The sequence below is a fragment of the Chlamydomonas reinhardtii genome, chromosome 6 (genome assembly GCF_000002595.2).
Source record: "Chlamydomonas reinhardtii strain CC-503 cw92 mt+ chromosome 6, whole genome shotgun sequence".
NCBI classification, from domain to species: domain Eukaryota; kingdom Viridiplantae; phylum Chlorophyta; class Chlorophyceae; order Chlamydomonadales; family Chlamydomonadaceae; genus Chlamydomonas; species Chlamydomonas reinhardtii.
In genome coordinates this window covers 9,003,297-9,016,439 of record NC_057009.1, presented here as the reverse complement: position 1 = coordinate 9,016,439, position 13,143 = coordinate 9,003,297, and the positions used below count along the sequence as shown (strand labels likewise).

Sequence of the window (13,143 nt, the reverse complement as noted above, 5' to 3'; positions counted from 1 at the left end):
TGAGGCTGCTCTGACGTATGGAAATAGGCAGGTTCAGGGCTGTGGAGGGAGGGAGGGAGGGAGGGAGGGAGGGAGGGAGGGAGGGAGGGAGGGAATGCACGGCGCGCACATATTTCTGTAAGATTGTAGGCCCTGGCTTTTTGTAAAACACCTAATGAAAACTGTTGGAGGAATTGTGGGGTTAGTTCTTCCGTAAACAACCACAGTTAACAGCACAGTCTTCCTGGATCAACTCGTTCCATGACCAAGTTGCTATCTTTTGCACCGCACAGCTTTCCGCTCAGACGTATATGCTGGTACCTCACCTCATACCAACAGGTGATCACGTTTATGTTTGTGGGAAGGCGGGAAGGGGCTATGCAGGGCTGGGTGTGCTGTTGGCAGCCAGGAAGTTTTCTTTAGTGGAAAGGCTCGTCAGCCTCGCTCATGCTAGTACAGTGCTCTTAATCACATGCTGACACACCAGCACAACTGCTGCGCCAATCCATGACTGCTTCACGCGCCGCACCCACGCACCAGCCCATAATCCAGAACAGACAGCCGTTCTGTGAATGTCTGCGGCCCCGCATCCCTGCTAGCACGCTTGCCATCTATGGCCATACCACAACTTTACCATACCACAACCTTACTTAGCGGAGCCCCCCTGGCTGGCATTCCATGGCCATGACTCAGTGGAGCTCCTTTGCTTGCAGCGCACGGCATCGTCAACCACACCTTCAGGCTGGGCACTGTGCAACCAGTGTTTGCATGGGGACGCATGGGAAGCAGGGGAACCCTGATGTGAAGCGTGCAGACTGACAAGGTCAGGGGTATCTAGGGGGGTCTGGGGGGCTTGCCCATAATGGCTGACCGCTGCCCATGAAAGGTCAGACCAGTACCCAATCCATGAGTCCTAAATCGGCGGCCCTGGGAAGATATGAACTCTGTGAGTGTCAAGGTGAGGGGCTGGTGACCTGGCTGATGGGAATGGTCCCCCTTGTGCACACGCACCCACCCATCTCACACGTACACACCCATACAAATGCCGCCTAACTTGCAGTGTTGGAATAGCAGGTGGGCTGCGAGGGCTACATGTGTATTCTCCCATGCTGGTTAGCTGTTGTGTGTGGTTACAAGGTGTTAAGCACGACGTGCATTCCTGTCCTTGTAGAAACCAAGGCCCGGGCCGAGGGGCCCTTATAACGCCTGCAACACTTATATATGCAGCTAGTTAGAAGATTGACAGGTTTGCTGAGCAGGTGGCTGGGATTGAAGTCACCACCGCCTGCAAATGCTGGCACCACCGTCAGGGTGCCACCGTGGGGTGCCACTGGGACGTATAGGAAAGTGATTCTGGCAACACACCAGGGGCAGAGGTCAATTGATGGTGTGGGTGGCAAGGTGTGCGGCCAATGGTAGGGCCCGGCAGCAGGTGGTGGGGCAGCAGGTGATGGGGCAGGCGGCGGTGCGCCACGAAGGTAGGCATGGAGCCGGGCAAGGAGGTCAAGGGGTTGATGGGGCTGGGTAGGGCGGCGAGGGGCTCACGGTGACCACGGCGGACGAAGTATTACAGGTGGGGGTTACGCCACAGAAGGGTGGTGAATTGGAGGAACATGCACGGTCGGGAGCAGCCTTGCGCACTGAGGTGGGTGGAGCCCCCCACCCCACCCACCCCCAAACGCTAAAAACCTAGACATTTTGGGGCCCCTGGATGCCGTGCGCGAGGACATGGTCAGGGCCCTTCTCGCCAGCAGTCTACCACTGGAAGATGCAAGCCCTGCCCTTGCTGCTGCGGTTGTCCCAAGCACTCGGTGACGAGACTCCAGGGGCCAACCGTGTACACCGTACTTACCATACACGCATACACATGTACGAAACGGTAGCCAGGCTCGCATAATACCACCGAAGCCGCCTTCACACACACCTCCCCCCTGCCGCTACCCATGTCAGGCCAGCCGTTTGCAGCTGTGTTCCCAGTGTGGCCTGCTTTGCTCCCCACACCTGCCAGACCCAGGCTACACCAGCTACAGTCAAACGCTGTCACTAGAGCCCTTGTGGCCCTGTTCAAACCATATCAGTATATCAAGCCAGTTCTGACTGTTCCGTGGTCTGGTTATCTGCATATTCATCCTCCATCATCCAGGGCCATGTACATCTGTGTACAGGGTCCTCGCCCCCCATTGGATAGGGGTTTCAGCGTGTGTGAAATTAAGCACGATCTTTTGCGTGCCTTCCTGCCTCGGAGGCCGTGAGCCTTAGGACGCCAACAAGTATCGACATCGTGTGCATTCATTCTCACGAACTGTTCAAGGCCAATTACAAAATGGCGGCGGGTCAAAATCAGCCGGAGCGTGGCCCCATGCCATTCCATGCGTGCCTCTATCTTGTTGTCCACTGACTGTTTCCCTCCTCACCCTTGCCATCCAGGCTCGCGCTTTTAAAGTACCGTAATGTTGTTTTTTTTGGGCTGAGCCCCCCGAGCGAAGCGAATCAGGGGGGGGGCGAAGCCCCCCAGGATTGCCCCTGTCTCCGTGCCCATTTCCACAATTCTTCACGTTGCGATTGCGATTGATATCTCTAGATCATCTTGAAGTTGCTAAAGCACGAAAGCTGCCAAATCAGCGAGATGGAAACAGTCAAATGGACGATCAGGGGACTAGGACCCCATGTACAGTGGCCTAGTGTCCACTCGTGCAGCTTCCGATTCTCACACGAACTCGTGTGCGGCTGAGGGGGGTTGGGGTGCCGTACACGAATCAGTTGGAGGTTACCGGTAGTCGGAGCTGTCCTAGAACCGCCATTATACGCGGATATAGTTTTTTGATCCGCGGGCAGCCGAGCGCGCGGGCGTGGCAGCAGGCGGGCGCACAGCAGCGGAGGGAGCGGCAACGAAGACGGTGACCAGCGTGGGCCCCGTGGCGGGCCGGGCCAGGCACCCGGGGACAACCCAGTGCCGGGTGTGGTCGCGGCTGGCGATCCGCTGGCTGTCTTTGAGCTGGCCACCCTTAGCACCATGCGCATCGTGGGCGTTGATCCCGGCGTTGGCAACTACCTGGTGGCCTGTGTCGGGTCAATGCCAGGCTTCTCACCGCACAGCTACAGTGGCCGGCCACGAGCCGCGCACGTCTGGCGTGGCCCGGATGGCCAGGCTCCTGGGCCTGCCCAGCCCCCACTGCAGCGACGGCGGAAGCGGTGGCGGCGACGGCAACAGCGGCGATGGCAGCGGCAGCAGCTGCGGCAGCAGCGACAGCAGCGACGGCGTCGGCGGGGGCAGAAACGGAGGTGGCGGCGCAAGGGGGGCGGGAGGTGGAAGGGCAAGAGGCGCGGGTGGCGGGGCACGCGCCAGCACACGCATCAGCGTGCCGCAACAGAACGGCGCCGCCAGCAGCGCGCCTGCTTTACCCGGCTGTCTGGTGCTGGCTACCGCCACTGCACAGGCCAGACAGGCCGTCGGCTGTGGCAGCAGGCACGGCTAGAGGAGCAGCCGGCGCTCAAGCGCTGTCAGGCGGGGATACCCAGCGCGCGGGTGGCGTCGGCAGCTGAGCATGAGCTGCGAATACGCCACCTCTACTCTGGAGGTGGCGTGGACGCGGCGGCGGCTGCCGGGTCTGCACCTGCGCCGGTGCAACAGTACGGGCTGTGGCACCTGCTCCGTTTCTACCGGCAGTGGGGCCAGCGGCGGTGGCGCCTGACTGTCCATGTGCGGACGCAGAAGGTGGGGGTTGAGGGGAGGGGACCATCAGATGCACCCACACCAACTGCATTGCGCTGACGCTACGCCAATGCCACGGGTACAGGTGCTGGAGCACACGGCGCAGCAGCTGGCTGGTAGAAGGCCCAAGGAGGAGGTCATTGTTGGCTGGGGCAACGCCAACACTGGCTATGGCGGTTGCATCAGCAGGTTGGGGCGGGGCCAAGTACGCGCACCTGGTGGTGTACGTGGACGAGTTCTACACATCACAGGCAAGATGAGAGCAGACGGGTTGGAATGAGTAGACAGGTGGTCGGGTGGACAGGATGGGGCTCGTGTAGAGGTAGCCGGGTAGCCAGCAAGGTTCACACTGTACTCCTGCCCCCTCCCTCCCCAGGTGTGTGCGAAGTGCTGGCGGTGCTTACTCGGCGACGGGCAGCGCTGCCTGCAGGTGGTCGTACCATGGGGGGCTCACGTGCTCACCAAGTCCAAGTGTGCAACCACTGCGGGACGGGACTCAGTGGGGCTCAGTCGTGGGCTCAGTGGGGCTCAGTGGGGATGACACGTGGATGACATGGCTCAGTGGGTGAGGGCTCAGTGGGGCTCAGTGGGTGATGGCTGGGTGACGGCTGGGTGACGGCTCAGTCGTGGGCTCAGTGGGACTCACTCACTCTACCCTCCCGACGGTGCAGGGACGTGATGTCAACTCCGCAACCAACATCCGGCACGCGCTGGTGGAGATGCTGCTGGGGCACAAGCGACCTGCATCGCTGCAGACTGGCGGCGGCAGCGGCGGCAGCAGCAGCGGGGGTGCGTGCGCGCATCCTGGTAGCGGAGGGGGCAGGAAAGGCCACGCACGTGGAGGAGGAGAGCGCAGCGCCGCCCAAGAAGCGGCGCAAGCGCGCAGGCTGACGAGCCGGCTGGTGTCTAGGTAGCGGTCCGCGGTGGGGCTGGCAGGGCATGCGTGGCGGCATGGCAAGCAGTGCGGCTGTTGACAACTGTGCTGCGTCTGGCTGCGGTTGGCTATGCTGTGGCATCGCGATTGCTAGATAGGCACATGGTTTGGCTATGTGCCTGGAAACCGACCCCGGCTATGTCCTGGCGATGAGGTTGTTCGGCCTCAGACTGTGGAGGGGCTCAGCCCCTTTTCCCGTGACCGGGGAACACTTGTCTCTTGTGCGCCTTTCCGCTCATACCGTTTGCCTTTTCCCTTGTGAACATGTGTGTGTCCTGCCCTGGCGCTGGTCCCCTCCTCGGCGCCCCTACTTATTGTCTCCCCCTTGTAAGGGGCGTGTTCCTACTCCTTATATGGTAACACCATCAAATGGTTTCGACTGTTGCCCCCCCCCCCCCACACACACACACACAACACGTGCTGCCTGCTAGCTCCGACAACCTCTTCTGGCATTGTGCGAATTTATTTCCTTCAAGCATCTCCAGCAACACATGTACATATCCTCACACGCAGCATACCCGCAGATGCTGGGGTTATTCAAGGTAACACTGCAAGCCTGCGAGCGTCCTGCCGCTAAACCGGTCGCGCACATACCATGCCCGCTAAGGTGACGAGCTGCGTATTTGCCTGTTGCTCAAAACCCCGCGCCACGCACCTTACCTCCTGCTACCATTGGAAGCTCACTCAGCATTCATGACTGTCGATCATCTAGTGTCTGCTATTCGGGATGCAAGCCACTGCAGAATAGTATGGAATGCGTCATCCTGCACAGGATATGTGGCTCTGTCACCCAGCCGTGTTGTCAGTCGCTCTGCCGCTTCCGGCCCAGCAGTCCCGGCCGCCATGTCTGCCAGGATTTTCTGACGCCACATGGCCACATTGTTGTCGATCACCCGCTGGGCTTCAGAGGCAATGAGTGGGTGGCTGACGTAGGCGTACCTGCAACAGTGGTGTCGGGCAGACCAGGCCAACACATGTATGCATAACAAAGCGCAACCTGACATGTGACAATCTTAGGCTCCATTAAAAGGCCCATCATGAGCATGCAGGCTGGGCGGGCATGCTCACCGGTGCCAAATAGTGCGCAGCTTCTTCTGCATCCCCTCCAGAATCCTGGGCGGCACTGACTTGAGCCTTTCCGGCAGGTACGCCAGCTCCGCCTCTGCTTCGCCCACACGGATGCTGAAGCTGTTGAAGTCCAGCTGCTCCTCAAAAACCGCCGACACATTGTCCATCACAATGACCGGCACACACCCGTGAAGCACTGCGTCCTCCAGGCGCGCCGACCAGCCGTCGCCTACAGGGGCGGCCAGAAAGGAGTGCACACTTCAGTGTAAGCAATGCACTCGCGCTGTTGGTGTAGGGACGCCCAGTTGACGGCTGGGAAGTGTGCACTTGCTCCTGTGACATTGCACACGCATACTTGACCTACTACAACTATGCCTGGGGCCCATTTTTGAGGTACATGCCCAACTGCCCTCCGCCCCCACTGCCGTAAACACACACATGCAAAGGCAGGCGCACTCTTGTCGTTTCCGTTGCGACACATAGATTTATCGCAGCATGCACCGCCATCACACCTGGCGCCACTACGCAGAACTTGGAGCTGGCCAGGTGCTCAGAGTAACCACCTGGCACGTCGCTGCCGTCGCCAATCATGGCATTGTACTTGTTCTGCCAGTCATGATCCTTCCACAGCTTGTACAACCGCTGCCGAATGCCCCTGCACGTGATGTGGGGCAAACAAGCGCGCACCTTCAAACAGAAGGAAGTGTATTCGGTGCGAGTTACACGCCATGAACTGCCCAAGACGACCACCGCCACCGCCCCACGTCCCCCCCCCTGCCGCCCTTCAACACACCTGCTGTAGTTGGGCAGCCGATGTTTGCCCACATCACCGCGCAGGTACAACAGGATGTCCCGTGGACGCGGTGGATGGAACAGAAGTGGGCTGCCACTGAAGTGATGTGGCAGCTTCAGTGCGGGGACTATCAGGTCCTGCAACAGGAGTCAACGAGGGCAGCGGGGGTGGCTGCATCTGCTATGGCACGCCAGCCAGGCCGGCAACTGGGACACAATGGCTGGACATGTTGCCTGTGTCCCAGAAACATGCATCAAGGCCCAGCGATGCGCACCTTGCCAGGTGTGTAGCACGGGTGACCCTCAATCAGGTGTAGCCAGCCCTTGTCCTGCATGGGGTGCACATATTCCTGTGTGTAGTTGTCAGGCGTGAACGCAGTGTTGGACTTGTGGTCAGAGTCGCGGCGACCCCAGTGCGTGAGGAAGATGGACGACCCGTAGATATCTGCAGTCAAAAAAAACCCAAACAAGAGATGGTGAGGGGGCCGTGAGCACTGGGGGCACAATAGGATTTTGAGCACAAAACAGTGGGCATGGTGACCGGGGCTGTAACTGTGGCTCTTTGCAGTGCAGACAACATTCACACCTGAAGGCGCGTAGCAGGCTCCTTCATCATGAGTCATAAGCCAGATATGGTCCCGGCCACCCCGCCTGCAGTTGACAAGAAGATAGGTCGGCGAAGATGGGTCGGAAAGATGGTAGCATGCATATGCTTGTGCTGCCTGTCCACGTGCAACCAAGGTCCTGCCCTGTCGCAATTTCGCAGCAAACGCCCAATATGCCTTGCGCACCTGTCCCAGTAAGGGAAATGTTTTCGGATCAAGTCCCTGACCTCCAGCATCATGTTGGTCACATGCATGACCCGGGGGCCTGCAACGGCGCGAGGGGTTCAGGGAGTGGTCGCAGGATCAGTCACAGCAACGGCCTCGTGCAAAATCTACAAATCCATTTCCTGCTGACCACAGACGCTGCACCTGACATGCACCAGATCCTTGCACCCATGGGCATCGTGCACTGGCAATCAAAACAACTGCCTTCCAACATGCCGCAGCACCCCCACCCACCGGAGGGCGCATACCACCAGGGTCCGTCCGCGTAGCAGTGCAGCGGGAAGATGAAGCAGCTGCCGTACACAGGCACGTAGAAGAAGTCGGCCGCCTCGGGGTCAAAGGTGCGGTGCTCGCTCTGCAGCAGCATCTCGTGCATAAGAACCTCCAGGCCGTACGTCCAGGCAAACGTCTCGGTGTGGTTGCGGGAACCAAAGGCGCGCCAGGTGCACATACCCCTGCACTTGCGCATGCCAGCATTATTTCCATGAAGCAAGTAATTCCACAGTGATGATTACCGGGTTGGGGAATACCATGCGTATCTACTCTCAGGCCGGGAGAAGCCGGCTCCACTGTACACTATCTGCTGAGATACCCCATGGGTGCCGGCTGCGCGCTCACCTGTCATTGCGGTACTGCAGCATGCGGGAGTTGTAGGCGGCCGGCAGGTCGTACACATAGATCAACGGTCTTCGCGCAGCGCCATGCAGCGGCATGGCGCCGGACCCGCGCGCCATTGAGGCACCTGCGGCTGAGGCGGCGGCGGCCTCCGGAGATACCACCACTGTCTCGGCCAGCCACGGCCGTGTGCCACTGACATGGAGGCCTGCACACGCACGCGCGCAGATGCCATGCGGCAACACCCAGCCTAGGTGAAGGTGCAGTGGTGTGCCTTCCCTGGGTGTCAGTAATGCTGCAGTGCGCTCGAACTGCACATCCCATGCAGCCAGCCTCACCCGGCTCCATGGCCAGGCCAGATGCCTTGCGCGCGCAGTCGGTGCCGTACCAGCCCGGGTGGCACTTGCAGAAGCCGCTATCACAGTCGCCGTGTCCCGAGCACTGGTTCACGCACATGGTCTCCGTCACCTCCTCGCACAGCTCGCCAGCGAAGCCATCAAACATGCACCCACACCTATACGCCGGAATGAAACAATGTGATATCCGTCAGCGTGCGAAGGGTAGTTCTGCAGTAACACAAAAACAAAATGAAATAACGTTAGGAGCGCATGCAGGCACAAGCCAAGCACAATTCAGCTCACTGGTTATACACGCCCGCCCCAGAAATCATGTGTTGGCTGTCCCCTTTGGTATGAGTCGCTGCGCTCTCTCGGTCGTCTTTGGTAAGGAGTAAACCGCCACCCACCACCCGGCGTCCCTCTCGTCCTTTTACCTACTTTATAACAGGCTGGTCGGAGTTGCACCAGCCGTCCGGGCCATAGATCTGCTCGAAAGGCACCTGCCCCCACTCCAGCTTGTGGCCTTTACCGTCATCGCTGACCTGGTGGCAGATGAAACAGGTCGCCCGTAAACCATCTTGACCGTTCTTCCAAGCCATAATTGCTACGCATATGGCAGTCGCTGGACCACGCACCAGTGCTTACCTGGCACAAGTGGTTTCCCAAGGGCCGGCCCCGAACAGGCGCAGGGGTGCCAGGCAGTGACCCCTTGGGTGGGTTCACACGGCGGTACTTGCCATCACAGAAGCAGCGGGCCGTGACTGGGTCGCAGATGCCTGACAGGCGCCAAGGGTCGTGTACGTGTTATGGTTCAGGTGTGGTGGCCGCACAGTCGGGGGCTGTCAGGTGTGGCATTATCAGGTAAGCAACTGTGGTTGCTTATGAGGCCCCTTCGAGTGAACCCATCTGCCAGTCCGTACCAGTAATACGATGGTAGTAATCGTTAATGCACTCCCGCACGCGCCATGCCTATGTTCAAACCATCCCTGGGCCCCTGCCAGGCGGCCCGTCCCAGCCTCAGCTAATTGTTGGGCTCGGGTGTACAACCCCCTGCCCCTCCTCCTGGAACCCTGGCTTACCCGCGGTAGGCTATACCTTATAGCACGGTCCCGACACGTGCATATACACAATATCATGCACGCGCGCAGCCATGTGTGCCTCCTCATCTTGTGCCCTCTGACACATGCACACCCTCATACACACACCTGTGCAGCGCGACTCTGTGTACCCCTCATCCCGCCAGTTTAGGTCGCGGCCCTCGTCGTCAATGTGCCCCACAGGCGTGTCGCCCGTGTGGCGGAAGGCAGTGGTGCATGGGCGCAGCAACACAGTGCCGCAGTCCACGCCCTGGGAGCCTGAAGCAGATGCATGCCGTAGTGGGGGTCAGGTTACTGCTACTCCTGTTGAGAAACGCCGGCAGCCACCACCGCATGGCCCAGCCTGCTACAGTGACAGGTGGTTCTCGCAGGCGTGTGCACGGTCACAAGGCTTTCCCCACAAGGCTTGCGCGGGCCGCCCCCTGCATGACACCCGCTGCAAGACCGAGACACACCTGCAGGGCAGTCGCATGTGCCAGTGTCGTAGTTGCAATTCCCGACCCCGCTGCAGTTTCTTGGACACGTCTTGTTCCCCCGGAGGGCAGGCTTCAGAGGCACTGGCGCCAGTGCGTCCAGCTTGCCACACCAGCCGCCGCGTGTGGACCTGCACCGCCGCTCGAGGTCCCTGCCAGTCGCACCCGCCCCGACCTGGAGCAGCTGGCGGCCATGGTGATCCCCTGCACGTTGGACCCGATGGCGATATCAGATGGTAGGATGGCATTCTGGTAGTGTGATCATAGCTGAAACAGTTGCGGAAGCGTACATACATGAACGGTTGGGCCCATGTGTCGTGCGCCACCTCCTGTCCGGCACGGCTGTGGAGCGCGAACTGGTGCTGCACCCCCGCCTGCGCTTAGGCTGCCGTGGTACGGTCACAACACCCCAAGGGACTCTACGCCTTAATTTCCGCCTGCCAGATTGACCATTGTACCTGTGTCTGCCGAAACGACGTTCTCGGCGTCCGCATCAGCGCCCAGCCAATGCAATGCAGACTCCAGCGGCAGGTCTGGCCCAGATGACCATGGCGTGTCCTACAGCACCCGGCACGCCCGGCAAAATAGTTATGGCCGGGCCAAGCGCTAGGTGTCAGATGCGATCTTACTCGTGGGACAGATTCTAGCCCCAGCGACAGCCGACATAGCACCAACAAGAGACACGCCGCTGCGGCTGTCACAGGTCGCATGGTGGCGACCGCGCTTGCGCCTTCACCCCTCCCGCGTATCCCTACGCCCCAATACTGATAGCATCAGCTGCAGTTTGTTTCACCGAGCAGTCATGTTCTACAGGTCATGGCCAGGACTGCCCGCCCGCGCGTGTGCCTACAGCAGCAGTAAGAGTTCCGACACGGACTTCAGGCGAAAATATTCTGGCACGAATTGTTATCATGTGCAATTCAGCAACAATATGTAAGCAGCACTTACTGTCACTGTCAGGCCGATTCTTGCCCTCGCATGGGCATGCCACGCTCCTTGGTCAGTCGCCGAGGCCGTCGGAGCTGTTATATACAAACAGGTCCGTTGTTAAAATAGTTATTTGTAACAAAGAGATATCCTCTCAACCGACTGTCAGCCTCGCGTGACACCAACGCGTCCGGCAACGCCTACGTAGCTCCTGAAAGATGTCCACCAAGAAGCGGAGGCTGCTGAAGGTCATCATTCTGGGCGATAGCGGGTGCGAGTGCTGGGGCGTGCAAACGGCACTTCCGAGCGAACCCTGACATAACCGCGAATAAACAGCTGCCAGACACTCTAGTTTTGACATACCATCTTTTGCTCCATGACGCAGCGTCGGGAAGACGTCGCTGATGAACCAGTATGTTCAGAAGAAGTTCACCAAGGAGTACAAGGCCACAATCGGTGCCGACTTCCTCACCAAGGAGATTGAGGTGGACGACAAAAAAGTCACCATGCAGGTGGGCCGCCTGCGCATGGGGATTTGCAGGACAGGGCAAGGCTGGGGACGGGGCGTGACATGCCCGACCCGATGTGTCAAACCCTGCTCCGCGCAGATCTGGGACACGGCCGGCCAGGAGCGCTTCCAGAGCTTGGGCTCCGCATTCTACCGCGGTGCAGACTGCTGTGTGCTTGTGTTTGACGTAAACAATGCCAAGAGCTTTGACGACCTAGACAACTGGCGGGATGAGTTCATCATACAGGTGCGGTGTTGGCACGGTTGCGCACCTTGTGCGTGGGAAGCAGTCAGGAGTCCATGCACAGTGTGTGGAAGGCTACGGGAAGGACACGTATGGTATGAGTGCCAGTCGTTGCAGGAGTGGCCACGGCAGAGCATCAGTGGCGACCAGGGAAATGCAACTCAGCCACTTACTCTTAGTCGGCAGTCGATTGTTGAAGCAGTAGCCTGACAACAGTAAAAGCACGGCACTTCTAACGCGTTCAGACGCCTACATGCCTTGTGGATATGTGTGCTTTCAAGAAATGCCAGCTAACTCTCCCTCTGAGCTAGTCACCCTGTCCGTGCACGCCGTGTTCAGGCTGGGCCGCCCGACCCAGACAACTTCCCGTTCATGGTGCTGGGGAACAAGATTGATGAGAACGGGGGCAGCAGCCGCCAGGTGGGCTGGATGGGTGATTGGAGGGAATGGGCGCTGATGGGAAGGGCCCGGCAGCATACTGCCACGGTGCTCGTTTGAGTTGGATTGGGTTACAGCCTTTTGTAAAGTACACTCCGTTTTGATGTATAAATTGTGGCATCCAGCGGGTGCGTCAGCTGTCATCTTTTGTGTGGGGCCCATTGCTGTGCAGGTGTCGGAGAAGAAGGCCAAGGCCTGGTGCGCCTCCAAGGGCAGCATACCCTACTTCGAGACGTCGGCCAAGGAGGACATCAACGTGGAGGCGGCCTTCACATGCATCACACGCAACGCACTGCGCAACGAGAAGGAGGAGGAGCTGTGAGTACGGCGGGGTGTTTGATCGTGGTGTTTAGGCGGGCCTACCACCGTGTGGTGCCAGCACGGCAACCCGGCATCCCTCAGCCTGAGGACAGAGTGTACCGCTCGCAGGCCCTGTGCACGCTAACTTTGCTCCACCACTGCTCCTAATCATCTGTTTCCTAATGCTGGCCGCTTGCCGTGGCGCGCAGGTTTATGCCGGACGCTGTGGACATGAACACCACTGCCACGCAGCGGAAGCGGGCTGGCTGCTGCTGAGCGATGTTGGCTGGGCGGGGTGCCCAGCGCGGCCCAGTTGTGCCTGGTGCCGCTATGAATTCACTCCAGGCCCATGGCTTTTCGGGTATTAACACGTGCACGATAGCTGTGGGTGGGTGCCTGTGGTTATGTCCAGCTGCTCAACGCAGACGCTGAGTGACGCGATTCGGGCCTTGAGAGCTGTCTGCAAGGGCCAGGTTCTTCGGCTTGCTGCCGTGTCGATGCAGATTGTTGGTGATGGAATGGAGCTCGCGGTATGTTGATGTGTTGGAATAGGCTCGCCGAGGCTAGTAAGGCTGCTGAGATTGTATTGTGGGAGGTAGCGCCAGTCAAGTGAGCCTGACCGAGCCTGGACCCCCGAGTGAGGGTGGCGTGGCCTTGGACTGGTAGCCATGACTTTCAACATGGGTTCCATTCAAGTTGTAGTGTAGTGTGGGCACAAGCGTGCATCTATCTCCATCCCGGACCATCAATGGGGAACTGTTGTGCTCTGCTGGGACCCCGTCGCTCCTGTTCCATCGCACTAATGAGACAAGACACCCGAGTGCGGTATAATTAGAGGTCACAGCGGCTCCTGTGAAACTTATCGGAAAGCGAATGTTTACTGTTTCT

At 59.3% G+C, this 13,143-nt stretch overlaps 2 protein-coding genes across 2 annotated transcripts; one reads left to right on the top strand and one right to left on the bottom strand.

Moving 5' to 3' along the window:
* Positions 1–4,832: 4,832 nt before the first annotated feature.
* On the bottom strand, positions 4,833–10,744 carry CHLRE_06g311950v5 (uncharacterized protein). The gene is made up of 16 exons (XM_001691277.2): positions 10,468–10,744; positions 10,297–10,396; positions 9,821–10,042; positions 9,474–9,623; positions 8,914–9,044; positions 8,707–8,810; positions 8,269–8,444; positions 7,934–8,138; positions 7,550–7,770; positions 7,277–7,355; positions 7,072–7,136; positions 6,761–6,930; positions 6,487–6,623; positions 6,206–6,348; positions 5,694–5,922; positions 4,833–5,564 (listed from the first exon to the last, which is right to left on the bottom strand). The coding sequence occupies exons 1-16, from the start codon at positions 10,546–10,548 to the stop codon at positions 5,330–5,332; spliced, it is 2,448 nt and encodes an 815-aa protein (XP_001691329.1). The 5' UTR covers positions 10,549–10,744; the 3' UTR covers positions 4,833–5,329.
* Positions 10,745–10,844: 100 nt separating this feature from the next.
* On the top strand, positions 10,845–13,122 carry CHLRE_06g311900v5 (uncharacterized protein). The gene is made up of 6 exons (XM_001691129.2): positions 10,845–11,036; positions 11,151–11,277; positions 11,374–11,520; positions 11,857–11,937; positions 12,128–12,273; positions 12,465–13,122. Exons 1-6 carry the CDS (start codon positions 10,984–10,986, stop codon positions 12,529–12,531), a joined length of 621 nt encoding a protein of 206 aa, XP_001691181.1. The 5' UTR covers positions 10,845–10,983; the 3' UTR covers positions 12,532–13,122.
* The last annotated feature ends 21 nt before the right edge of the window (positions 13,123–13,143 follow it).